The following is a 26,181-nucleotide window of genomic DNA, read 5'->3' as shown; positions in this document are numbered from 1 at the left end:
CTTCAGGATGAGTTGGTACTCTGCGAAGACCTTATGAGGGTTAGGGCCCCTTTATGGAGAAACCTGGTCACCGAAGCATCTCTGCTCCCAGGGTCAGCCTGATCCTAGAGACCAAGGCGAAGAAGGGGGAGGCCTATCAGGAAGTCCATCTCCCCATGTTTCAAGGATCCTTAGCTGAGTCCTTATAAAAATAAAATGGCGAGACCCAAATAAAAACCTTACTTTCTGTTTAATTCGTTTTGCCAAACAAACACAGTGAAAACTTTAGTCTGACTAATTGTACAGAAAATAGAATTTGTAACCAGTAGCAAACATAACAGGATAGACCTAAGTCCCTGGCAGGCTGGATTTCCATCAACAGGTCACCTAGATCCCCTTGTAGATGGCCTCCTGGGAGGGAGGTCCTAGGAAGCTGAGGCACAGATCTGCCAGTCCTCATCAGAATCACAGGCTGCACCTGGGAAGGAAAATCACAAAAAAGTAGAACTGATGTTACTTGGATCTCTTATCACTACACACAGAAGAGTTGTCTCTGATTGCCAGCCAAACTCAAGGTGTTGTCTTCCCAAAGCCATAGTCCTCCAGCATCCCATCTGCATCCCTATGGGATAAGTTTCAAGTTCAGTGGTTCTGAAGCCTCTGCTTAATCAGAACCTGCAATATAAACTTGGGGTTAGGGAGTGAAGGTGTGGATGGCTAGACAAAGTCATAACTGCTGGTGTCCCCAGTGCGGTCTCAGACTTCAGGACGTTGCTTCAGGCGGAAACGAGAGGGTACTAGGTCACCAGCAAGAGTCCAGCTGCCCTAAGCCTCAGTACTGTCACACAGTGCCCCAGGAGTATGAGGGAGTTCAACAACGGTGGTCTCAGGTCCCTCTAAGCTGGCAGGGATCTGGGAATCCGGAGGGCCAAAAGGGAACTAGTTTACATTCCGTGTTTCTTGCGGATGACAGCCATGGCCAGCAGCCGATCCTTCTCGCGAAGTTCTTCGCGGAGCTTGGCCTCGGTGAGACGCAGGTGACGGATGCTGCCCTTCATCTCCTTCATCTTCACCTCCATCAGCGCCAGGATGTCCCGCTGCTCGTTCAGCTTGCGCAAGAGCTCTTCCTCCGTGGTGCCTGATGACAACGAGTACGAGTGGTCGGAGCCAGTATCAGGGAAGCCCTCTTCGCCCACCACGACCAACTGTGGGCCCATGGGGCACTCGGCGGCCTCCAGCCCTGCTGTAGCAGCCTCTAGCTCCGACGCAGCGGCGGCGGCGGCTGCGCCCTCTGCGGCCGCGAACTCCACTTGCACCGTCAGGTCGATGGGCTTAACGTCTTCTCCCGTGGGAGTGGTGGGCGCCGGCGGCACGGATCCTGGAGCCTGGCTGCTGTCTACAGCGGCCTGAAGGGTGAGGAGCACAGCCGCAGAAGCAGATACCAGGTTAGGCTGCAGCTGGGTGGTCTGGGCAGTGGAAGCGGACGGCGACGGCTGCTGCTGCTGCTGCTGCTGCTGCTGCTGTTGCTGCTGCTGCTGCCTGCGGCGGGCGGCTGCGGCCCCCGCGGGTCTGCGTGCTACTTTGCGCTCGTTGACGCCGCGCAATGGGAAGATGGTGGGGACCCGCACAGTGTAGGTTTTGCGGCCGCCCTGGAAGTGAACGCTGCAGAGACGGTGGCCCGTGGTGGGCTGGAAGGTGGAGAAGCACCCGCTGACGCCGGCACGGGACACATTCTTGAGCCAGAGGCGCCGCAGCTCAGCGTCCTTGGGAAACGTGTAGAAGTGCAACGCCTTGTCCCGGTGCGAGTTGTTGTAGCAGCCCGGCACGCAGCACGTAAATCCAGGCATGGCTGCGCCGCGCGGCCCGACCCGGCCCACCGGCCTCCTGAGCTTTTCGACGGTCGGGTCTGTCTGCCGCCGCCCGCCCCTCGACGGGCGGCGCCGCGCGAGGCCTTGGGCGGCCTCCCACTACTGCCGCCCGGCACAGCCGGCCTAATTCAGCGCCCCGTGCCCAGAATACGCCTCCCGCCGGCCCGCGCCGCGCCGCCGGTCCAGCCGCCCGCCTGCGCTCCGGAGTGGGCCCCGGGGACGCCGCGAAGGACCGCCTGAGGAGGAGGACTACGCCCCCCACAATGCACTGCGCCAGAAGCGGCTCACTTCCGGAGCGGGGGCGTGCTTATTCCGGCCGCTTTCCAGTGAACGGCGACGAGCCACGTAGAGCGGACTCTTCACCTACCCGGCTCACCCTCGCTGGACTAAAGAGGCGTATTCGGTTGGAGCTCCGTCGCTTGGAGAGCCCTTCGCAAGGACCTGGAATCCTGACGGGGGTCAGGCGGCGCGCCTCTCGGCAGTGCGCATGCGCTCTGGGCATGTGCCCAGGGAAACTACAAATCCCGCAATGCCTTGCGCTAAACTTGGCGGCCGCGGCCTGGAGCGCCGCCTAAGGGAAAGGTCGGGTTGCAAGCTGATCAGGATTCGGACTAGGTTGTGCTGTACGCCGGAAGCGGTCCCCCAACCCTGAGCCGCTCTGTTCGCGGCATTCCTGCGGGGGAGGGGAGGAAGGGCTTCAGCGTCCCACTGGGGCCTCAGGAGCCTCTTTGTCTGCGTTGGAGACTCCCACCGACTTAGACGCTGCTTGCGTTGACTCACTTACTGACCAATGATCACTTACAGTCATCACTGGGTGCCTACTGTGTGCGGAACACAGTGCACGGAGTTGGAAATCCTGTAGGAACCCAGTCGACCCGACACGACTAATAGAGGGACTGAGGGTCGGGCTTGGACAATAGGTGTGAAAGCACGCTAATGGATGTCTAATTACAGAAATAAACGCTCCAAAAAAATGAACAAGATAGGAAGAATTCGGAGGCGGAGGCCCCGGAAGAAAAAAATCATGAGGGACTTCTCTGGTGGTCCAGTGATTAAGACTAAGCTTCCACAGCATAGGGCACGTGTCGCATCCCTGTTCCGGGAACTACGACCCCCAAAGTTGTGTAACGTAAAAACAACAACAACAAAAAAAAAGAACACTTAAAAATCCACGAAAGCTTGGGTAGGGAGGAGCAGCTGGTTCTTTCCCTGGGCGCCAGCCTGTAACGCCCCGAGGCAAGCAGGAGCTAGGCTCCGCCCTTAAAGAGACAGAATGGCAGAAGCTCAGAAAGATAACCAAACCAGGCCAACTTAAAAGATTTGTGATTTTATTATGACAGCGACTGCGAACTGTTGGAAGGGTGTGAAACGAAAGGATGGATAGGGTTTGTAACAAGTTACCTCCCGATTCCCTCGACTTCTCTGGGGAAAGTGTTCTAAAGGGCAAGAGAGACTGGAAAACCAAGGAAGCAGGCTCTTGTCCGGAAGAATTACCTGTAAGCTAGCCCTCCTCTGCTGAATTCCCCGTTTCTCCTATTTCTTGCCCTTCTTCTCCCTTTTTCCTGACTCTCCCTCCTCATTTTGTTCTCTAATGATTACAAACCACAGGTATTCATTCAAAGCCAAGTATATGTTATTTCTAATTATTTGATATAAAAAAGAAATAGATCGGGCCTTTTAAAAAGAACAATAGCGCTCCAAGTTAACTGCAGAAGAGAACAATAGCACTCCAAGTTAACTGTTACTTTTTTAAAAAGTTTGCTATTTATTGTAAAACAAACTCATACATAAAATGTTCTAGAAGCATACAGGACAGTGAGGGAGGGGGGGAAGAACTATTTTTCTAGTTCCAACACCCAAACATTACCATTGCATTTTTGTTTACAACCAATGTGATCCTTTGTTATTTGTGTGGATTCCACAGAACCATCCCTCCTGGCCAGTGCTATTGAGGGCCACAGCTTGAACCAATTTAGATTCAGAAACGCATTCTCTAGTATGTGTAGCTCATGCTGAAACATGTGCATTCATTTGGGTGAATCATTTATACAGCTATTAAAATGTGAATACACACTTTGTTATATGTTTGAATGTTTATAAAATGTGTGCAGTAGAGATAAAATTCAGCAAAAGATCTTTGTATTGTTATATGTTTTCATTGTCCTACAGTTACCGATATGGTTCTACTCCTACCAGTCTCAAGACCTACCTTACTCAAAAAAAGTTGGTGAGAGGTCAAATTGATGTTATTTCTTTGTGTACAGATCATTGAAGATTATGCTTTATAGAACTCTACCTTCTAGTACATAAAATGACTTCTAATGTACATAGTATTCTACACTGAAAAAAATATCTGGAATGCAACGCATGGTTTTCTCTCTACCCTCACTACCCTGGCCACCTTTTATCTTGTCACCTCTGGAGAAAGGCAAGAACTTTTGTCACATGTCTCCCTACCTCCAATCTTGCCTCCCCTGCAATCTGTTCTTTACATCATTGCCAGAGAAAATATGATTATGTAATACATCTGCTTAAATCCCTCCAGTGGCCTGTTGCATTTAGAATATTGTTCAAACTCCTTTGCAGAACTTGTTAAGACCTCACATGGTCTGGTCCCATGAACCTAGTTTTTTTGTTTGTTAGTTTTAGGGGGTTTTTTCTTTGTTTGTTTTTTGGCCATGCCACATTGCTTGTGGGATTTCATTTCCTGAAACAGGGATTAAACCTAGGCCCTCAGCAATGAGAGCACAGAGTCCTAACCATGAATTGCCAGGGAATTCCCCCTTTTTCTTTTTTGACAAGTAATAAATATAAAGTCACAAAGTTTCCCTCATGGCTCAGATGGTAAAGAGTCTGCCTGCAATGCAGGAAACCCGCGTTTGATCCCTGGGTCAGGAAGATCCTCTGGAAAAGGAAATAGCAACCCACTCTAGTATTCTTGCCTGGGAAGTCCTATGGACAGAGGAGCCTGGTGGGCTATATCCCATGGGGTCACAAAGAGTCCAGCACGACTGAGCAACAAACACACACACACACAAGTATAAAGTTTAATCAATCATGGAAACACAGGAAGGAGAATCTATGCAAACAATACTATGCCAAAGTAAGCTTGTTCTCAAATTGTTTTGAAAAGGGTTTTATGTGAAAAAACATCAAAGGTTTTTATGTGAAAAACATGTGTATCATCCAGTTCAAGACTTTACAAATAATAAATAAATATTTTACTTAGGTTGATAGTGATGGTGGAAAAGTGCCTGCAAAGGGCTAGCAAATTAAGTCAGGTAACATAGAAAGTGAAAGTGAAAGTTGTTCAGTTGTGTCCGACTCTTTGTGACCCCCATGGGCTATACAGTCCATGGAATTCTCCAGGTCAGAATACTGGAGTGGGTAGCCTTTCCCTTCTGAAGGGGTTCTTCCCAGCACAGGGATCAAACCCAGGTCTCCCACTTTGCAGGTGGATTATTTTCTGGCTGAGCCACAAGGGAAGCCATCATAGAGGTCAGGTCTAAATGACAGGGTGTAAGGTAAGGGAGTTAGAGAAGGCAAGGTTCGGAGAAAAAAAAACAAGACTGGCACTTTACAGGAACAGATCACCTTTAATGAGGTGAGAAGGGGCAGCAGTCCAATTAGTGGGCTGCTGGGCTAAATCAAGAAGAGAGTAGGTATATATAGAAAACATATATATATATGTGGAGATACATCATTTTGAGGGGGTCTGTTTTTCCTCATCATTATTTTTGATTAGTTAGCTTTCAACAACTGGGGTAAGGAATTTCTGAGACCGGCCAGAGACTGGGATCAGCTGGGAGCTGAATGTAATCAATCTTAATGCCCATTCCTTTCTTCAGGGGAGAAAGTTCTTTATTCTGTATAGAATGGTGTGGAGGACCTCGAGGGGAGTTTTAACTCCAGGCTATTTTGAGCAGCGTAGCTTTCCTTCATAGGGAATATTGATATGATTTTCCTCTGCAGTTCTCTTATTTTGAGATGCAAAAATCCTATATTTTCTTTAACCTATATTTAAACACAAACACAAATGTGCCCATGCCTGTTTCCAGTATCTGATACTTCACACTCAATTTAGGATCATGAAGGAAAACTCCACAGGAAATGCATAACTCAAGTTCTACTTCAGTTCCCACTAAAACTTAAGAAATGTGAGCAATGGGGCTATCAATTGGTGAAAATATGGTAACGGAGTATCCAATATTAACAGAACTTTTGAGAGCCGGAATTCATCTCGAAATTGCTTGTGTTTGGAAATTTTAACATCTCTGCTGGATCACAAACAGTTCACTAGCCTCCTAGCCTGAAAACTGATCTATTGTGATAGATACACATTGGTTGGCAAATGCAAATTTGACCAGGTCACATATAGAATACAGTAATTTTTTAGAGGCCCAAATGTGTCTCTCCTCATCTTCGGAGAGGGAGAAGAAAATGAGAGACATTCTAACAATAGTAGTTACTATTTTTTTGGTGGCCTGGCTTATTATATGTCACATCCTGAGTTAAACATTATCTCTTTGAGTCATTACACACACACCCTTATTAGGTGGGTATCACCCTAAGGAAACCGAGGGTTCAAATGGTGCCCATATTTGCTCAAGCTTAAGGATGGGGCTTCCTCAGTAGCTTAGTGGGAAGGAATCTGCCTACAATGCAGGAGATACAGGAGACTCAGTAGACGCATGTTCGATCCCTGGGATGGGAAGATCCCCTGTAGGAGGAAATTGCAATCCACTCAAGTATTTTTGCCAGGAAAATTCAACGGACAGAGGAGTCTGGCGGCCTACAGTCCACAGGGTCGCTAAGAGTTGGACACGACTGAGCAATTGAACACAACACACAAGGTAAGGATGCCTGCAAAATCAGTTTGCAACCACCACTGTACACACCGAGAGAAGGCCGCTGCAGGACTAGAACTGCAATCCCCATGGGGCTGTGCGGCTGCCTCACGAGAGTTGACCTAATTCGGAAGCATCGCGAGAGTTGGCTTAAATGTGGCGGCGGGAAGGCGACGGCTGTGGATACCCAAGCCGTTGGAAAAGTGGGCAACTGAGGCGATGGCCGACAACTTCAGCCCTGACAGCGAGCCTACGACACGCACACTGCTACGGCGGGTGCTGGATACAGCGGACCCCCGTACACCGCGGCGAGCCCGGAGTACTCTGTCTGGGTATGTGAGGGCGCTGCCCCAGCACAAGAGCAAGCAGAGGCCCTGGGAGATGGGTCCCGCGCTGACTCAGTTGGGAGAGGGAAACTGAGTTCCGGAGAAGAGCAGAGCCCAGGACTCAGACCAGGCTCCTTTCTCCCCACTGGGCTCGGGTCGTCTGTTTGTGCCCCGACCCGTGAGCCTCCAGGCCGCTCAGGACCTCAGAACTTAATTATGCAGGAGTCATTGTGGTGGTGGGGGGGGGGGGGGGGCGGTGTGCTTTTGAACGCGAAGGATATTTGCTCAGAATCTGGACTTCTGCTCTGTTCTCTAGGCAAGTTTTCCAGAGTTGTCCAGGCATCTGCCCTGAACTGCCTCCCAGGCGGTTCGTTCCCAGCTGAAAGATGGGAAAGGAACTGGAGAGAACAGTCTGGGTAGCAGTCGGGAGGCAGGAACTGGAACGATGCTTTGCTAGGGAGCTGGGAATTTGGCTGGATGTGGTGGGAGTGTCAGTGGGTGAGGGCGGTGGTGAGCTCATGGTGTAGAGGGTGTGGAAGATGGCGTCTGCTGACATTCTAGGGCGCTGCAGTTCCTTTATTGACAATGAGAAGCCATTCACTATAGGTTTTACACCTATGAGTGACGAGGTGGGAGTTGTGCCATAGGAACATTTATGTAGTTCTGGAATCTGAGAAGGGATTGGAGTGGAAAAGCTAGGGCTAGAGTGACCCATGTGGAGGTTGCTCTCCGACCCTGAAGAGTACTTAAGAGGTTAAAAAATTTTTTAAATATCCTTGGTTTGTTTTAATGTCTAGAATGGATACTCTTCAAGTTGTTCTGCTTATCAGTGTGGTTAACCCCTGATTTTGCCAAAGTCACCTCTGAAGTTTTCCTCAGCCCTTCCCTCTGGCTGGGTCGTCATATTTCCTTTCTCTTCCCATTCTTCTCTGGCTCCCTTTCATACACAACCCTGTTGACACAGGACTGGGAACACAGCTATGGGAGGGGCAAGTGGTTTCTGGGTCCCTGTCCCTGAGGGTAGAAGACTTCAGCCAAGATCCCAGATGAAGATACCTCTCTAATTCCCCTTGTTCCCCTTTCCTACATGGTTCTCACAGTTGCTGGTCTTTACACAGTGCCCAGAGAGACCTGCTTGAAACATCTTCCTCTAGGAGGCTGAGGAGTCAAACAAAGATGACTGCCAAGCGTCGTTCTCATACAGCCAGGGTAAGTGCCCTACCCACTGACCACTATAGGGCTCTGGTTGCCTTCAGGGGGCCCTTGAGTTCTAGCCCTGCTCTGGAGCCCACCTGGAGGGACTCTCAAGGCAAAAGAACAGAGTGATTGCTTGGTGCTTTTCCCCAAAGTCTGTTGACAGATTGGCCCGTGTTCAAGCCAGTGGACACCTGGAGGAACAGACACCCCGGACTCTGTTGAAGAACATCATACTAACTGGTGAGGAAGCACTGGCCTGCAGTGAGAATCAGGCTCCAGCCCCATGGTATCCCTCATTTAGGATAGCCTGCCCTGCCAGCTTCATGCTTTCTTTGCTATTTCTTTATTTTTGGTTGCAATGAGTCTTCATTGCTCTGTGTGGGCTTTCTCTAGTCGCAGCAAGTGCAGGCTACTCTTCATTGCAGTGCGTGGTTTCTCTTACTGCAGAGCACAGGCTCTAGGGTGCATGGGCTTCAGTAGTTGTGCCAATCAGGGTTAGTTGCTGCACAGCATGTGGAATTTTCCCGACCAGAGATCGAACCTGTGTCCCCTGCATTGGCAGGCAGATTCTTACCCACTGCACCACCTGGGAAATCCTCTCCTTGCTATTTCTACAGCTCCAGAATCTTCCGTTGTGATGCCAGAGGCAGTGGTGAAGCTGGTGCCATCACCACAGGTTGTCCAGCCTTCCAGACGGGAAAGCAGTCGGGGCAGGTACAGTCAATTCTCCCCTTGGACTGGGCTGTTGGGGGCATTATTGGTCAGGGAGTCTCTTGGGGGGCCCCGAGAGCCAGAATTGGGTGTCCTAGTCTGTCTGAGATAAGCTCCGTCCTTGTAGCCTGGAGCTGCAACTTCCTGAACTTGAGCCCCCCACAACCCTGGCTCCAGGTCTGCTGGCTCCTGGCAGAAGGAAGCAGAGGCTGAGGTTGTCAGAGTTTCAACAAGGAATGGACTGGGGGCATCTTTCCCAAGGTGAGGTCCTGGACAACACCTGTGGCCACCCTCTCTGTCCTCTGGAGAGACTGAGGAGGCCTGAGAGGCCTGGTAACTTATGGTTTCTTTTTACATCTTCTGTAGAGCCTCGTGAGAATGCTGATGCCTCTTCCCTCACCAGGTGCTGTTGCCTATTTATTCTGGGAATTGCTGGGAGAGAGGCTTGGGAAAGGAGGTGCTGACTAGGAGGGAATCTGACCATATTCCTCCATGCCCCAGCATGGTGGCTGTTCTAAGAGAAGAGAGCACCAGGGGAGCTGGGGGAATTTCTGGAGCAGGGGAAGGGGGTTAGGCCTCAGGTACCTTACTTTCCTTTGTGCCTTATCCCTCCCGTCAGCTCTCTCAATTTGACCTTTGCCATGCCTGTCCAGCCACAATCAGTGAAGAGGCCTGGTTTAGCTCGCAGACCTCCTACTCGCCGAGTGGTAGATGTGGGCACATTTTTGCAGGATCTGCGAGATACTTCCTTTCCTATGGCTCCTCCAGGTAAGGTTGAGATTTTCCTCTTCTAGTTGATGGGGAAATCTTCCACCCCATGATTGATGGGAGGTGGTGTTGAGTCCAAGGTTGCTTCTCTCTCCTTTGTGTCAGGAATGGTGAGCAGTCCTGGCCAGTAGATCTAGGAGGACTTCCTGGTTTCTTTCCACAAGTTGCCACTTATCTTGTGGGTCCAGTCTTAGTCCCTCTTAGTCCAGTCCCTCTTAGTCCCTCTTAGTCCCTCCTTAGTCCAGTCTTCCAGAACCCTGTATCCTTGAAGAGCTATAGGACTGAGGGTAGGAAAGGGGTGTGATATGGTGGCTGGAGCTTATTGGAAGATTGAAAAGGGCTAAGTTTCAGGATCAGCTGGTCAGCCAGAGCTGATGTGGGAGCCTGATTCCAGAAAACAAATGAAGTTCATCACGGCAAGAGAACGGTTTCTGGCAGAGGGATCTGAGTGAAAAGTGGAGAAAGGAGGCATGGGTGAGCAGTTTGAGTGGGGCAAACTCACTTTTTTGAGCTCTGGAGCCTGGGAATGCCAGGCTGAGAAGCAGGGAGGTAAGCAAGGAGAGCTGTGGAAGGGAGATTAAGCTGAGTACTAAGTAGTCTTCTCTTTCTGAGGGCCACTTGGGCAGACTCATAGACCTACTACTTAGGCCCTGGTGACTGGGTAGCAGCAGGTGGGCAAAGTTCTGAGTGCCACCTGGCCTTTGATTTCCAGGTGAGAGCCACAGAACTCCTGTTGCTACTGTGCCAACGGACATAGTGTTGGAGGACACCCAGCCCTTCTCCCAGCCCTTGGCTGACCATTCCCCCAGTGTACACCACTCCCTGCCTTGTCCCTCTCACTCTGGGACAAAAGAAGTGGAGGGGGCTGCCAGTCGCAGGACACGGAGCAGTGGGCCTGGACTTCAAAACAACCGTGAGTATGTGGGGCATGCGCCCTGGAGTCAAGCCTAGCTTGAGCAAGAATTGGCATTGGTGGTTTTCCCTCCTCAGGCCCATAGGTATGCCCTCCCCCTCCCGCAAGTCCCTTTGGAGGGCTCTTGATCCGTTCATTCAATAGCAAAGTCAGTGTCGGGCCAGGATACTCCAAACCAGTGCCCTGGTTCTGCCTCTGGCCTTCTTCCCTCCTTGATGGGCTAGGCTGGGTTTTACTACTCCATCTTTACCCTTTGCAGTGCTACAGCCCTGGCCTACTGCTTCGCTAGTGTGTATTCTGTTCCCTAGATTCAGGTCCTGGGAAACCAGCCCAGCTTCTGGCAAGAAAGGTGGAGGAGGTTGATGCCCTTGCTATGGGCTTTCCAAACACCAGCAGTATCTCTGGAGAAGATGGTGTAGAGCCCTTACAGAATGGAGTAGGTGAGGAAGCAGAGGAAAGTATGGAAGAAAGCATGAGTATCAGGGAAGTGGAGAAGGCAGCAGAAGAACAAGAATCTGCCAGGGCAGAAGAGCCTGAAGGACACACAGAGGTGACAGAAGCAGTGGGATCCTTGGGGGCTATTGAGGCCAAGGAGCCAGAAGGATCTTCAGAGGATGAAGACACCTCTGGTAGGTCGGGTAAGGGGCCCAGTGGAGAGATCAGGGAGTGGGTGGGTAAGTGACAGCTGTGTTCCTGGCCTCAGAGGAGGGACTTAACCTGGCTTGTGTTTCTGGCCTCAGGTAGTCTGGGGCCAGGGAAACTCTGTGAAGGGCACCTTGCTTGGCTGGAGCTAGATGGAACCATCAAAGAACAGGATAAGGGAGCTGCAGGCCTTCAGGGTTGGGTGAGATGGTCAGGCCTGAGCCTCCTATAACCCTGCGCTTCCTCTGCAGCAAGTCCACAATTGGCCCCCAGCACTCCAGAGTTGCTTCAGGCCAGGCGACTTCAGTTTCCTGAGCCAGCTCCACCACCAAGCACTGCAGTGTAAGATCCCATGACCCTGTTCCACACGGGCCTCTTAGAAGGGGGCAGGCACTGAAGTTGGCATTGGGCACCACAGGGTTATTACTCTTCCTGTACGTATGCAGAGGTTACCCAGTAGAGCACCCTGAGGTGGGCTGGGCAGGGCTCACTGAGAGCACATCTGTCATCCCGTGCTGCTTGCCGGGGCTTAGAAGAGCCTGGCCAGGGGGAAGTACCTGGGCTAATAAGTAGTCAGAGAAGGCTTCCTGGAGGAGGATTAGCAGAGTGGGACAGGCAGCAATGGGCTGGTGGTGAGGCAGGGGAGGGGGGGTATCTCTGCCAAAGCCTGAGGATCATGGGCCTGAGCAAGTAGTGGTTTGTATGATGAGGTGAGACGGGGACATTGTGTCCAGTTTGTGAAGCATCAGGTCCCCAGGGAAAGACCAGGCTTCTACATAGCCCCACATCTCCATTGCCCCCCCAGAATTGGTTGGAACTGTAGGCCCAGGCTGGCCAAGGAGCACAAGGACCCCAATCTTGGCAGGAGCCAGCAAGACTTATCTTTGATTAGGGGCCTCTTAAGGGAGCATTTAGCTTAACTCTGTTCACTTCTTGTCTCCAGCTTACCTTCAGAACTCCCAAAGCGTCTGTCGGCCAGGATTCCTCCCAGGCCCCGAATCCCTGGCTCCAGACCCCGTCAAGATCCCTACAAGGCTGGACTGAACCACTATGCAAAACTCTTTAGCTTCTATGCTAAGATGCCCATGGAGAAGAAGGCTGTGGAGATGGTGGAAAAGTGGTGAGTCCTTGACATTTAGGTTGGGGAGAGGAGCCCCTCAGATCATGAACAGTCTGTCCTACCCCAACCTTCCTGGCAGCCTGGACAAGTACTTCCAGCATCTTTGTGAAGACTTGGAGGTATTTGCTGCTCATGCTGGGCGCAAGACTGTGAGGCCAGAGGACCTGGAGCTGCTGTTGCGAAGGTAAGCGGATGGAAGCAGGGAGGTGCTGGGTGTGGGAATGCTGGTGCTGATTCTCTCATTCTCTGTCCTCTGCTGCAGGCAGGGCCTGGTCACTGACCGAGTCTCCCTGCATGTGCTTGTGGAGCGGCACCTGCCCCTGGAGTACCGGCAGCTGCTCATCCCTTGTGCCTTCAGTGGCAACTCTGTCTTCCCCACCCAGTAGGGACCAGGACCCATACCTGCCCTGTCCCCACCTGGGGTTGCTTGGCCCCACATACACTTCTAGGCTTCCTCCCCACCCCTCAGCATCAATAAAGTGTCACAAACAGAATATGCTGTGTTTTGATGCATGTCCTGGGACAGCCAGGCAGGGACCAAACCCCTCCCCTTGACTCCCCAGCATAACCTAGAGAATAGCATGGGTTCAGACAAAGAATTTTATAACAACAATCAGAGGTTAGCAGCATGGGAGCACTTAGGCTGCCCCGGTGGCCTTAGCTTGCAGGTTCCTGCTCCCGAGGCCCCATACGCCTAATGTCACTCATCTGAAGCTGTTCTAGTGCAGTCTGGAGCTGTGTCACAATGCCCTCTTCCCTTTCCTCGCCCTCCTCTGGCATTTCTGTCATAGGGAGCTGGAAGGCCTGCCTCAAATAGTGGTTCAGGGTCTGCTTGTCCAGGCTGGGATCAATGTTCATCAGGGCCTCACGTACCTTGGGTAGGGTCACCTCCTCTTTGCTGTCCCACAAAGAAAGAGAGAGACAGACCTTGACCCTCCGCTCTCTACCCAGACCCCAGGATACCCTCTCCTAGGCTTGAGTGGTATGTAAGGCCCAGCAGCAAGCTTGGTGCTTAGGGAGACCCAGGGGCTGGAGGTGCTACTTTGTGGCCCAGCCTGTGGGCCCCAGGATCACTCACAGTTCCAGGCCCAGCTCCTGCTTTAACTCGTTTAAGTATTCATCTTTTTCCACCGTGTACTGTTCCCACAGCTTTTGCACAAAGGGCACGCTCTGGCCCTCCTCATCCTGGGAAGGGGCCACAAGGCAGGGTGAAGATACACGGGCTAGAGTCTAGGCAGAAGCTAGGTCGGGGCTGGGCAAGTTCCTGGGCCCCGACCCACCTCCATAAACAACATGCGGTAGTCGAGCAAGTCTGCATTGCTGATGCTGGGATGCCAGCCCGCTGTCTCCATCAACTCCTGAATTCTCTCATCCTTCTTAAAGGGGAAGGCGCTCCTGAGGACAGTACTGTAGGGAGACACGAGGGCTGATGGGCCTGGCAGAGGCCTGCTTACCCATCTTCCTGCACCCCTCTGCCAGTCCTACTAGTGCTCAGAAGGGCAGCACGCCTTGAGGTTCTGGCCTTTTCCCACCAGGCTCCCCTTCCCCCTGCACTGGGAACCAGGCCAGAGGGCATGTTGGGCTGGAGTTTGAAGTGACCCAACTGGTCTCTCACCTTAACTGCTCCACGGTTAGTAGCCCCTCATTCTGGCTGTCAATGTTTGTCATTTCCTTCAGCAGCTGTGCTATGGTCTCCATCTGCTTGATGTACACATTCTCTTTCCTCTATGGGAGGAAGCATTGACTATCTTTCTGTTTCCTAGAGGAATAGGGACAGAGCTGGCCTATGCTGGGGACAAAGGGTAGAGAGCCAGGCCCAAGCTTACCTTTCCCATCAAGACTGCATAGAACTGACTCATGACTTCATTGGTATGGAAGAGCTTGATATATTCAAAGATGGTGTAAGCCCAGGCCATGGCATCACCAGGCCCAAAGTGGCGCTCCAGGAAACTGAAGAAGAAATCTGGGAACTTCTCTTTCTGCAGGGTAGGGGGAAGACTGCTTGGCTGGCCCTCCTCCCAGTTCCCTAGTGCTTCGAGGGAACACCCCCCGCCCCTGTCTGCATCCGCCCTCCACCGCCGGAGGACTCAGGCGGCCATGCCGGGCTAAAATGGAGAGATCTGACCTGCTCCTCAGTGATACGTTCCTTCCAGGCATTCTTGAGGAGTTTTACCACTTCCTTCTTGGTTGGCTTCTTGTTCTCCACCATGCCATCAAACCGAAGGAAAGGGGGAATGGATTCCCCATAGCCCTGAAAGAAACCATGTCAGCTCATCTCTGGGCCCAGCTGTAGCCCCACCAACAAGTAGGGCAGAGCCCCACATCATTCCCTCAGAACCTCAAGTTTTCTCAGCAGTGAGGCCTGGCTATTCCCCGAGCCCAGAGACTCCCCTACCAGACCAGTGAAGAAGTCTTTCTCCCGGAGCAGCCCCTCTCCAATTTCCTCCAGGAGCACGTCTACCAGCTGGTCGCTGTTCTTGCCCTCGGCCAGCATGTGCCAGCGGTCTCGTCCTCCAGCCACCACATCTGCAGGGATTGGGGAGGGAGCTGGAGTCCAGACCACACACTTGTGCAGTCCCTAGGGCCCCAAGGGCCAGCGTTACCTTCACACTTGGACCAGTCTGGTCGTGGTGTGGAGGTGCGCTGGATCTCCTGCAGCTCGGAGTAGAACTGGTCCCGCTCCTTCAGTGTGCTCATGTGCAACTGCAGCAGCATCTCGTGCTCCTTGCGGACCTCTTCGTAGTCGTCTCTCAGGCTCTCCAGCTGTGGGCAGGGTGATTGGTCCTTGCTACCCACCTGTGTGGCCCTGCCCTGCCCTGCCTGCCCACCAGCACCTGCTCCTGCAGTTCCTTGAGGGTCTTCTCCTGCATTTCAAAGTCCCTCCTGGGCACCACGTCTCCAAAATTGGCCTTCATGGTGTTGAGTTCCATCTGTGTGCGGGTCAGGTCTTGCCGGGCCATCTTCAGAGCCACTGTTAGCTTCACGGGGTCCTCCCCCCAGACACCTGCCAGGAGGCCCACCAGCTCACATCACCCTGGCTCTGGGGCCTGTAGCCCAGGACAGGGTTGAGTGTCCCTCAGGGCATGTCCCAGGTCTTCCGGCTCTCCCAGCATGGGAACCACTGGGTCTTTCCATCATGCTACCACTGTAGAACTTTGAGCTTAAATAGAGAAGCCCAGGACATGGAGTACCAGGCCTGTGCAGCCCTTGGGGAGTCTAGGTTGCCTCAACTGCCAGCGATTGTTTCCTACATAAACAAGAAGTGTTATTCTCAGGCCAGCTCAGAAGATCCACAGACCCTGGTGGCAGCAGGAACATCTCTCACTGGGAGTGAGCATGCAAGGAGCAGATATCAGGAGCAATGAATACATGGGAGTGAGTGGTGAGAATCAGACTCCTCCAGCAGGGCAGAAACCCACCTCAGGCTTACCTGGGGATTGGGCTAGTGACATGTCTTCCCGCTGGTAGCGTAGCTCATTCAGGTCTGCGATGAGGATCTTGCGGGCATCTCTCTCGCTGAGGTAGTGCAGATACTCCTCAGCCAGGTTCTTCCTCAGTTTGGTCACCTGTTGGGGAGATGGCTTTGTGGTCAGGGGCCGTCTCTGGACAGCTCGTCACCACAGCGGATGGGTGGGTGCTGGGCGGCCCTACCAGGGCCTGGGAACAAGAAAGGGAGGAAGGGGAGGAGACTGGTTGTTCCTGTCAAAGTGCTGAAGCTTCCTCCTGTGGAGAAAGTCTGGCAGCCAAGGAGTAGGACTCTGCTATTACTGAGGGCCACACTGAGGCAGTCCTGGGCCAAGGAGGAGGACAGCATGTGGAAGCGGGGTTTGGGAGCAGGTGGTGGCTCTGTATGTCATTCCAGGTAGAAGGGTGGAGAGAGCCAGGGGGTCACACAAGCGCCAAAGGCCTCAAGGTCACCCTTGGGGTGGGGTGGCAGGAATTCAGGGAGTTGGGCACCACATTACTCCCTTTTCACCTCAGTCTGCAATGAGATCTTCTCCTCATTCTTCTTGTCAATGAGTTTTAGCAAATTCATCTTCTCTTTCTTCAGCATGGAGACTTCATCTCTCTCCTCAGCCCTCATGGCCAGGATCCTCTCATTGCAGTCCTCGTTCACAGTGACCAGCTTGGCCTTCAGGGGCTCCAGAGCCCGAATTTTCTCCCTCTGGTGGGCTAAGCAGGGACAGGTAGGGGAGTCCTTTTGGGGCCATGGAGGACAAACAGCCAGCATACACTGATCTGAGGTCACAGTGAGCAACTATGTCCCTTGCAAACTCGAGGTCTATACTCCCATTCAAAGAAGTCTATACTCCCTGCTTAAGAACTTCCTGCACTTGATTTGCAACCAGGGGCGGAGGCCAGATGAGGACCGGGGTCTCACTTGGGCACCTTCCCTGCACAGTTTTAGTTCTGCAGCTGTGCCGTGCCCAGCATCTCCTGAGCCTGGGGAGGGAAGCGCTCTCACTTCCCTGAACTACACGCTCCCTCCTGGGCTTCAGTCTCAACAGGGAAGATGCTCTGTTTCCCACAGACACCCCCCCACCACGCTTCCAAGAATGGGCGGTAGTCAGTTGCCCTGGGGTGCCCTGTCACAGAAGAGTGTAAGCAAGACGGCTTGGTGACCTCAAAGCCCAGTTTGTAGGTACCCCAGACCCCTGCAGAACCCAGAAGATCAAAATAGGATCTTCTGTGCCTCTGCCAGGCTCGGCCCAGGCAGAGAGGCTGCAGTCTTACCCAGCATCACCTCATAGGCATTCTTGATGGAGGACAGCAATGGCTTGTATGTTTTGAAGTCCTCTATGAAGAATTCAAAGATCTCTCTGTAAGGCTGACAAGAAAAGGGAAACTGTCATCTCCTGGCCTAGAGCTGCCACCCTCAGTGGGACCTAAGTGTTTCTTTGCTCAACTTAGAAGGGTTCTAGTATGAAGCTGCCAGTAGATTCACATTGAAATAAAGGCCACAGGCACCACTAGGGTCTCGCACAGTCCGGGAGCTGAGTCCATCCGTCTAAACTGCTCTCTGGAGACCTGGCAGGCAGCCTGGGTCAGGACCTCCCCCTCTACCTGCACCCCCTCTCTGGCTCTCCAGACAGCTAACCTCCTCCATTCACTGTGCTTCAGCTGGCCTCTCACCAACACCTCTCCCCATTTACAGCACTTTAGGCTCTAACCTTGCGTTCCAGCCTCCAATGAGACATGATTTCCTGTCCTACCTGGACACACAGGAAGCTTTTGGAAGCAACACTGTGTACTGGAATGAGCACAGACTCCTGAACCCACCCTGAGTTTGAGTCCTAGCTCCACTGCTATGAAGCTGGATGCCCTCTCTGCTTCTGCTTCCTTGTTGGCGAGGTTCCTTTTAGCTCATGAGGCCATATCTAGGCCCCATCCAGAGTTTGCACAGATGGTGCTCAGCAAATGCTTGTGGCAGTGACTAAGTCAGAATTGCGGGGTTCCTCATCATCATTTCCGTTTTAGCAGGAATTGGGTGATTACTTCCCTGATATGCATCAGAGTCTAGGTTACATCCAGATTTCTCTCTGTTTTGGCTAAGTTCCTCAAGCTTGGGGCTAGTGTGACTGGGCTCGTGGACATTTTATGACCCCAGCTTGCCCAACTGTCAAGATTCAGGCTCCATTCACTGATATTGAATGACCCAAGGTGGGTGCTGGGGATCACAGAAGGGACTGGAGACAGTATCCAGGCCACCTACTCAGGTCAAGAAGCCAAAGCCTCAGGAGAGTTTTGGTTCCACCCTTGTCACTTCGCTTGCTCACGCTTTGTCATAGAATCTGTTTCTCTTACCAGGAATGGGGAACCCAAAAGAGCTGGGGAAGGCTGGTCTCTGCAGAAAATCTGAAGTGCCCAGTCCTGGTGAGTGAGGTTTCCCCGCAGGGTTTCTGTGGTTCTGACCTGCAGCTTTAGTTCCTGGGCAGAATCCGTGCTTAGGTCCAGCAGGAGGAGTTCCTTGCGCAGGTAGTTCTCAAGCTGCTCCAGGTACCTCGGCTTGGTTGTGCCCAGGGGCTGCTGCAAGCTACTGCAGGGGGTGGTGAGCTGAGATGCCATGGACACCCTGCCGGATCCTCATGCCCCACAGGACTGTGGCAGCACACATCCCTGTACTGTTTCTGGGCCCAGTCTATCCACCATCAGGCTGACCCAGGCTTACCCTGCCCGCTTCCGGTAGTCATCTGAACAGGGCTTTCGATTATGCAGAATGGTCTGGTCACTGATGTATCTGGGCCATGGGGACAGGTGGCCACCGATGGAGAACGAACCGGACTATAAGAAGGGACAGGCGGGGTTACCATAACAACATTGCTCCCCTTCCTGATGTTCTTTTCCAGGCTCCTGCTTCCACTCCTGGGTCTTTCCTCCCCAACAACATCTCTTAATATGGTTCACAATTAAGACTGTGGTCCTTATGGGAATTCCCTGGTGGTCTAGTGCTTAGGACTCCACACTTCCACTACCTGGGTAGCACCAATACCTCAGGGAAACAGCAACATTTCTGAAGAGCTATGAACAGGCCTATGCCCAAGGAGAGCAAGCCAGCTGAGGCTGAGGTCTGGGCTGGCCAGTGCAGAGGGCATAGAGGTGAAGTGGCAGCTCTATCATAAGGTCCTCAAAGCCTTACTTATGACTATGAAAAAAATCAGAAAACTCTCTAAGTATCTAAAAGTAGAAGACTATTGTGCAGCCATGAAATGTTTACAAAGAGGCTTAACATGGGTTATAGCAAGGTTAGTTAAGTAAAGCCTGAAATTAGGAAATAAGCACAACCAGGTAAGATAAAAAACCAGAAAAGAAGGAAGAAATAACCCAAAAGAATACCAGCAGTTATTCTGTAATGATAGGCCCATGGGTGCTTTTGTAGCTATAATTGTGTATTTTTCAAAATTTTCTACAATGCATAAGTTACTTTGAAATTAGAAAAAAACTAAATTATTGAATTCAATATTAAAGCCTGCTCTGTGGCCCTGAGCCCAGCTTCCAGGTTCTTCTGGGATGGAGGCCAAGCCTACCTCCCATATCCCACATATCCAGGCTCTAGGAGTCCTTCCCGACTAATGGTAGCTGGTTCCTGACCCTCTTAGGGTGGAAATTGCCCCTGTCTCTTTGGGCTCTTCTTTGCATTCTTAGTTCTACCTATTTTGTCTCAATCTTGCAATCATCCACCCTTTCCCTAAATATTTTGGAAAGTACATAGTAAGTCTTGTTGCTAGGTCTCAGGGAGGACTCCAGCCTCTGGGGGTTTGGGTTGACCTATCTCTGTACTTCCAGAATTGATGGCATCACACTTCATAGTCTTCATAGTCTTTTTTTTTTTTCTTAATTCCAGTATGGTTGATTTACAGTGTTGTGTTAACACTCTTCATAGTCTTGAGTAGCATTTAGCAAATATTGTGGAATAAATATTTCGGGAAGCATGATTTAGTTGGATGCATGATATAATAAAAACAGAAATGCTACTTAATGGGTGTATATGTTCACACATGCTTTGCCAGGGTCAAGAATGCTCCAGGCTGGCTATTCATATTTTGGCTATTCATATTTAGGATCTCAGGGGTTCTCCCTGATACTCTTTTCAATCCCAACACCCACTTATTCCCATCATCACATCCCCATCTCCTCTCAGAAACAGAGTAGATGTCTTGCTTACCACTGTATCACCAGTGCCTGACATACAGTGGAAATCAACAAGTATTTGTTGAATAAATAAAAACACAGCATGGGAGGGGGAAGAGATGATGAAACAGAATTGTGAAGAGTTTAAAGCTCAAAGAAAATGTGGTACATATATATATATATATATATATATATATATATATATATATAGAGAGAGAGAGAGAGAGAGAGAGAGAGAGAGAGGAATACTACCCAGCCATAAAAAAGAATGAAATAATGCCATTTGCAGCAATGTGGATGGACCTAGAGAGTATCATATTAATGAAGCAAGTCAGAGAAAGATAAATATAATATGAATTATATGTGGAATCTAAAATAATCATACAAGTTAACTTATTTACAAAATAGACATAGAAAACAAACTTACAGTTACCAAAGGGGATAGCAGAGTGGGAGTGGGGGAGATAAATTAGGATCTGGGGATTAACATATACACACTACTATATATAAATTGGTAAACAACAGGACCTACTGTATAGCACAGGGAAATATACTCAATATCTTGTATTACTAACCTATAATGTAATAATTACTATGTAATTGTAATAATAACCTATAATGGAAAAGAACCTGAAAAAGAATATATGTATAATGGAATCACTTTTCTGTATACTTGAAACTAACACATTGTAAAGTAACCATACTTCAAGAAAGACGAACAGAAAATATAAGAACAGTAACAAAGGGAGACCAGCCTTGAAAATTCCCTGAGAAGACAAAACCACTTTAGTCATAGAAATAAAGCTTAATTTAGCTTATTTTGGGAGACTTAAAAAATAAAAGAGGCCAGATCTCGCGTTCTGTCTGCCGTTTCTGTCAAGAGAAGACGGGGATACCCTATTTTGGTTTCCCAGCATAGGCTGCTTTCTTGGTCTGGTTATCAAACAGCTGGTAAAGCCTCCGCAAGCGGGTGCTTGGAAGGCGGTGTTCCCGTGAGCTGTGCTGTCTGCTTCCCCCTGCAGGTGAAAACGGGAAGGGTGGCCCCGGGGGTCGGAGGGACTGCCGGAGGGTGCAACGCCCCCTGGTGGTTTAGTATGGTATCACTGCCGACGAGCAAAATAAAGGGAGTGAGAGCCTGGTCCCACTTCCCCTGAGTAGATGGCTGCTGAAGGGGCAGGGAGCCCCAAGTAATCGGGATCATGCGGTACTGTGGCTGCGCTTGGTCTCCGCTTAGAGTCCACACTACCCCTTTCTCGCCCTGATATCAGGTTCTTGATGTTTGAAGTCCCCAGCCTCACAAAGGGTACAGCTCATGTTCCCATCTTCTACATAAGACACACTCACCCAAGTGTGTGGTGGAAAACTACCACAGCCCACAATTCTCCACGGTGAGCTAGACTTACAAGTTTGCTCAAATGTGTTTTTTTTCACCAGTGATTTTGGGACAATGGCTGCTTGCTGATTAAATAGTAATAACAATCTTATGATCATATCAACAAAAACTCCTAAATCTTAATAACATACCATTTTTTAAAATTTGTGGGGAGAATCAGCGATGGCACTCATTCCCCACTGCAGTGAAAGTGTAGAGTCCTAACCACTGGACTGGCAGGGAATTCCCCAGCATTCATTTTTATATAAAAACTTCAAAGAACAGGAATGGAGGAAGAGACTGTCCTGAGACTGACAGAGTCCCTACTTCCAGTGCAGAGCCAACAACACAGTGGATGAACATCCTTTGCTACTGCCTTCACACACCTACTCACAGCAGTTATGGCACACATTATAGCAGCCACTAAAGTACTACATCAGGCACTAGGGGTGTAAAGACAAAAAAGATACAGGGTCTTCTAAAAGACCCTGACAGATCTGGTGGGACCGTCCCAGGACCAAGCACAACGCCTGGCACATTGTAGGCTGGATGAAGAAATGAGGTCCACTCCAGAATGCTGTGTTGCAAGAGAAGGTTATCTGTGGGCAGGGGCTGGTCTGGGAAGGATTTTCAGGTGAGGTGTGGCAAGTGTGCATGCTCCCACCCCAGAGGCTGGTAGGCCTGGCCTCTGACCCACACACCCCTGACTGGGGATCATAATTTGGAGATCCCACAGGAAATTGCCACTAACCAGCAGTGTCTTCCGTTTCTGAGAAAGCTTGCGTTTCTGGGTATTCTTGGTTTCCGTGATGAGGGAATCATCTATGGACACTCCTAAAGGCCGCAGTTGTGCTCTGCACAGAGAAGGAGAAGGAAGTGGTGGGTGACAGAGCCTTGAATGGGGAGTGCACTTCCACCCTTCTCAGAACCACAAGACATGGCCTCCTCTCTCCTCTGAGCCAGGTTCTGGGTCTTCCCAGCGCTGCCTACAGATTCCCAGAGGTGCTGTCAACAAGCTCCCGATTCTGGGCTCACAATATTTTCCCACATTCCCAGAAACATTCTCCTCATCACTGGAATCTCATGTACTCCTGCAGTGGCATAACACCCCTTATCAGGAACCTGTAAAACCACGTGGGCCTATACTTCCTTCAGCGTTCATCTGTGGCTCTAATGACCATTGTATGTACATTACCAGCACATTCTAGGGGTGTGATACCAAAGGCAGGTGCTATAGGACAAAAAGTACAGAGTCTGGAATCAAAAGTCAGGGTGAAAGTCTTGAGCCTATACTTACTAAATGATAGGACCCAGAGGCTGACATCTATCTTCTAACAGGAACCCTCTTGGGCATGTAATTTAACTTCACTCAGCCCAGTTTCCTTACAAGGAAGGATGGAGACAGCATCCATCCTTTTTTTTTTTTTTTTTAAACACATAATCCTCTGAGGAGTTCTAGTGTTTTATTTTTTTAAAAAATATTTATTTGGCTGTGGCTTTTCTGGCTATAGGAGCTTATTATCATATTTGCAGTGTCCAGATGCTGCACCTGTGAATACAGGCACGAGCTACCTTGAGGCTACGAGATGTTCTTGGGCTGCTTAGAGATGCTTTTTTATCTTCAGCCAGTGGGTAAAGAGGCTGTTTATCCTGTGGCTAGGAGTTCAAATCTAGAGACTAACATGGCTGAGATCAAATACCAGCTCCATGATTTATAAACGTGTAAAACACATGATCTCTTCAGACTTCTATTTCTATGTTTGTAAAATGGTGACATTACCACCTCATAGAATTGCTGTGAGGGTTAAATATGGTGTATGGAGCACTTGGCACTTAATGCACGCTCAACGCGAAAAAGCTGGCTGTGACTAATGATAAAGTGCGCCTCCCCTTTTACTGGGCTTCCCCTGTGGCTCAGCTGGTAAAGAATCTGGCCGCAATGCGGGAGACCTGGGTTGGATCCCTGGGTTGGGAAGATCCCCTGGAGAAGGGAAAGGCTACCTACTCCAGTGTTCTGGCCTGGAGAATTCCATGGACGGTATAGTCCATGGGGTCGCAAAGAGTCGGACACGACTGAGTGACTTTCACTTTCCCCTTTTACTATAATGTAACCACCTTCCTAGGCTGACAAATCATCTGAGATTGTTTCTGTACCACTGTTTCTGTGGGGCTGGAGGCCCAGACCAGTAGACAGAGGCACGAGGTGCAGAGGTCTGAATCAGGTACCCTTTCTCTTTCTGGAAGTACTCAAGGCCTCCTCTCCGGCCTCAGACCGCCAAGCGCCTACCTCGACGTGGTGGGGAAGTTCAGGGATTGCGAGTTCGGGGAGTCCATGACCCTAGGGCAGCCGGGCAGCCTGGCAGCCCGCTCCCGCGGCCTGGGAAGCTGTGGTAGTGTACAGTCCGTCACCATGGCGACCAGATCCCAGCAGCCCATCGGCGGGGGCGGGATCAGGAGTGTGTCACGCCCCCGAATCCGGCTCCCGCGCGCCGGGAGGAAAGCCAAGCAGCAAAGGTGTACTCGGACGGGGAATAGGGACTGAGGGTCCCCTCAGAGTCAAGCATTACAGCGGATATGACCCTAGCGACCAGAGCTGAGGCTGGGGGATAAACAGAGGCCACGGGGGAGGGAGGTGAACTGAGAGACCGGAGCTGCGTTGCCAGCGGGAACTGTAGTTTTCGGTGTCTCAATGTCTCAGCTGAGCAGGCTTATGGCCGAGCAGGTTTGTACTACATCTCCCAGAGATCCTCACCAGCCTGAGCTGGTCCGCCCCCGGAGAGCTCTGCATTATGGGGAATGGAGTCCGAAATGTGGCGAGGCGTGGTGAGGTCCAAAGCGAATTGCAGGACTGGGACTCGGTTTCCCTGCGGCCCGGGTTGGCCTGCTGGCCATTGGCTGAGCGGGGCGGATCTGGTCCTGCTCTTCCCCGCCCCCAGTGACACAATAGCAGCTCCCTCCAAGATGGCGGCGGCGACGGCGGACCCGGGAGCTGGGAGCCCGCAGGTTGGAGACTCCTCCGGCGGGGCCACTGGGTGCGGGCTGCCGTCCCCAGGGGAGCAGGAACTGAGCCGGCGCCTGCAGCGCCTGTATCCCGCGGTCAACCAGCATGAGACGCCGCTGCCGCGCTCCTGGAGCCCCAAGGACAAGTACAACTACATCGGCCTCTCCCAGGGCAACCTCCGCGTCCACTATAAAGGTATCGGCCTTCTGGCCGAGGGGAGGAAAATGCCAGAGTGTGTACGGGGTAGCTGTGCTGCCCAGCCGGTGCTCCATCATGTCGCTTCACCAGCTCGGGTGCTCCGGGTTGGGCCTTAGTTCCTGCAGGTGTCAAGGGTAGTGGAGCTGACCGGGCCAGGGATTGACTGCCTTGTCTGCTCTGCCCTGAGACACCAGGTGTCAGGAGAACCGCAACAGGTGTCCGAACCAGTTCTGGGCTGGACCTTCTTCCCAGGGCCTTCCTGCTTGTCCTGAGGTAGCTCCAGGGACTCTAGCTGAGCCCTTTACCACTGCTTAGTTTCAAAAGTGTCTGAAGACAGGGGTGGTCACATCCCCTCCCTCGGACAGAGGTCCATGAGCTTGCTCACCTGCCAGACATCCCAGACGGGGCCTGAGGTTCTGCCCAAAGTCGTGGGGGCATCTTCCAGGGCTGCCTCTCCCTCCCCTACTCTTCCAAGTGGACTGCCTGTGTCCTGAAGAGTCTGCCAGCAGCACTAGGAAATCTCTCATGAAGGCACCCACATTGCATGTACCCTCCTGTGGTTTCTGTGGTGGACAGAGTCCCAGGCAGGGCTGCTGTGCTTAGGAGGAGGTGAACCAAAGGTGGGAGGTTTATGTCTTTGCTTAGTTGTTGTCTAATTATTTCTTGGACTGTGCAAGGGCTTTCTCTGGCAATGAAGGGGTAAAGTTGCCATGGAGCAGAGAGGAATGAGGCTTCCATTTGTAGTTCCCTCTGCTGAAATTTCTTCCTTGCCCTCTTCTATTAGGTCATGGCAAAAATCACAAAGATGCGGCGTCAGTGCGTGCCACCCACCCCATACCTGCTGCCTGTGGCATTTATTACTTTGAGGTGAAGATTGTCAGCAAAGGAAGAGATGGGTAAGCCCCTCCTGACCACCTTTCCCCCAACACGGAGCTGTTCCCTGTGGTCCGAGTTTGAGGTCTCCTGGTTGACACTTGTGCCTGCATGAGCTGCTGAGCTGCATGGGTCTGGGCTGCAAAGGGTTGAGTAGTGGGTACCTGTTACCTGGCTGTGGTCATGACCTGGTCTAAGCAGTAGCTTTTAATGGCAAGTAGGTACATTTTGTAGAAGAGGGGCTTCTCTTTGGTGATGATGTAATGACTGTTTCCCTCACAAGTCAGGGAAACAAGTAACAAGTTTACATTAACAGTTCAGCGTCCGGAATGAAGTTCCCCCACTGTTGTGTGGTGTTTGTCACTTCCCTCCTTTCACACTGCTGCTGTATTCAAGGTTCCTTTTTATGGCATTTAGTCATGTAGAGGCCCCTGGGGACTTCAGAGAGATAGTAGAGTCTTTGCAGCATTCATCAAAGCTGTGTCAACCACTGGCCTGTCATCTTAGGGTAAACAGCATGGACATGGTCAGAATCAGGTGACCTTGCTACTCATAAACTTGTTTTTCAGTCCAGTGACTTGAACACCAGTTGGACCAGCTTTAGGAAGGTCCTCATTAAAGTCAGCATTGGGGAGGCTCCCTAGTTTAGGGTGATCTAAGCAGATATAGGAAATCAGAGGGGAAATTTTTCATGTCTCTTCCTTTTCCTCTCCTAGTTTTCCTCTTTTTTTCTGGTG

At 51.2% G+C, this 26,181-nt stretch overlaps 4 protein-coding genes across 8 annotated transcripts in view; 2 read left to right on the top strand and 2 right to left on the bottom strand.

The window, feature by feature from the left end:
* Positions 1-212: 212 nt before the first annotated feature.
* On the bottom strand, positions 213-2,263 carry THAP11 (THAP domain containing 11). The gene has a single exon (XM_061138752.1). It carries the CDS (start codon positions 1,824-1,826, stop codon positions 924-926), a length of 903 nt encoding a protein of 300 aa, XP_060994735.1. The 5' UTR covers positions 1,827-2,263; the 3' UTR covers positions 213-923.
* A 4,575-nt stretch (positions 2,264-6,838) lies between these two features.
* On the top strand, positions 6,839-12,865 carry CENPT (centromere protein T). 3 transcript variants are annotated; one of them, XM_061138750.1, is made up of 13 exons: positions 6,839-7,026; positions 8,139-8,229; positions 8,370-8,457; positions 8,835-8,931; positions 9,056-9,189; positions 9,295-9,331; positions 9,548-9,696; positions 10,409-10,609; positions 10,918-11,238; positions 11,503-11,593; positions 12,195-12,371; positions 12,451-12,555; positions 12,634-12,865. In XM_061138750.1, the coding sequence occupies exons 1-13, from the start codon at positions 6,914-6,916 to the stop codon at positions 12,755-12,757; spliced, it is 1,728 nt and encodes a 575-aa protein (XP_060994733.1). In that variant the 5' UTR covers positions 6,839-6,913; the 3' UTR covers positions 12,758-12,865. The 3 variants fall into 3 exon arrangements, with proteins under 3 accessions (XP_060994733.1, XP_060994732.1, XP_060994731.1); XM_061138749.1 differs by having other exon boundaries at positions 8,121-8,229; positions 12,195-12,368; XM_061138748.1 differs by having other exon boundaries at positions 8,121-8,229.
* Positions 12,866-12,957: 92 nt separating this feature from the next.
* Positions 12,958-23,712, bottom strand: TSNAXIP1 (translin associated factor X interacting protein 1). Its single transcript, XM_061138751.1, has 16 exons — positions 23,660-23,712; positions 22,124-22,226; positions 18,541-18,653; positions 18,285-18,408; positions 17,106-17,199; positions 16,348-16,544; positions 15,802-15,937; positions 15,206-15,375; positions 14,975-15,134; positions 14,767-14,897; positions 14,497-14,622; positions 14,198-14,350; positions 13,987-14,096; positions 13,652-13,778; positions 13,450-13,556; positions 12,958-13,269 (listed from the first exon to the last, which is right to left on the bottom strand). The coding sequence occupies exons 1-16, from the start codon at positions 23,704-23,706 to the stop codon at positions 13,029-13,031; spliced, it is 2,139 nt and encodes a 712-aa protein (XP_060994734.1). The 5' UTR covers positions 23,707-23,712; the 3' UTR covers positions 12,958-13,028.
* Positions 23,713-24,298: 586 nt separating this feature from the next.
* Positions 24,299-26,181, top strand: part of RANBP10 (RAN binding protein 10) — a 56,767-nt gene continuing 54,884 nt past the window's right edge. Inside the window, exons 1-2 of one of the 3 annotated variants that reach the window (XM_061138747.1) lie at positions 24,299-24,568; positions 25,356-25,467. In XM_061138747.1, coding sequence (XP_060994730.1) covers positions 24,334-24,568; positions 25,356-25,467 — 347 coding nt within the window. In that variant the 5' untranslated portion in view covers positions 24,299-24,333. The remainder of the gene's footprint in view (positions 24,569-25,355; positions 25,468-26,181) is intronic. The other 2 variants (XM_061138745.1, XM_061138746.1) reach the window with 2 other exon arrangements.

The sequence above is a fragment of the Dama dama genome, chromosome 4, assembly GCF_033118175.1.
Source record: "Dama dama isolate Ldn47 chromosome 4, ASM3311817v1, whole genome shotgun sequence".
Taxonomy (NCBI): domain Eukaryota; kingdom Metazoa; phylum Chordata; class Mammalia; order Artiodactyla; family Cervidae; genus Dama; species Dama dama.
Note: the sequence above shows the minus strand (reverse complement) of the source record. Positions and strands in the feature narration are given on the sequence as shown.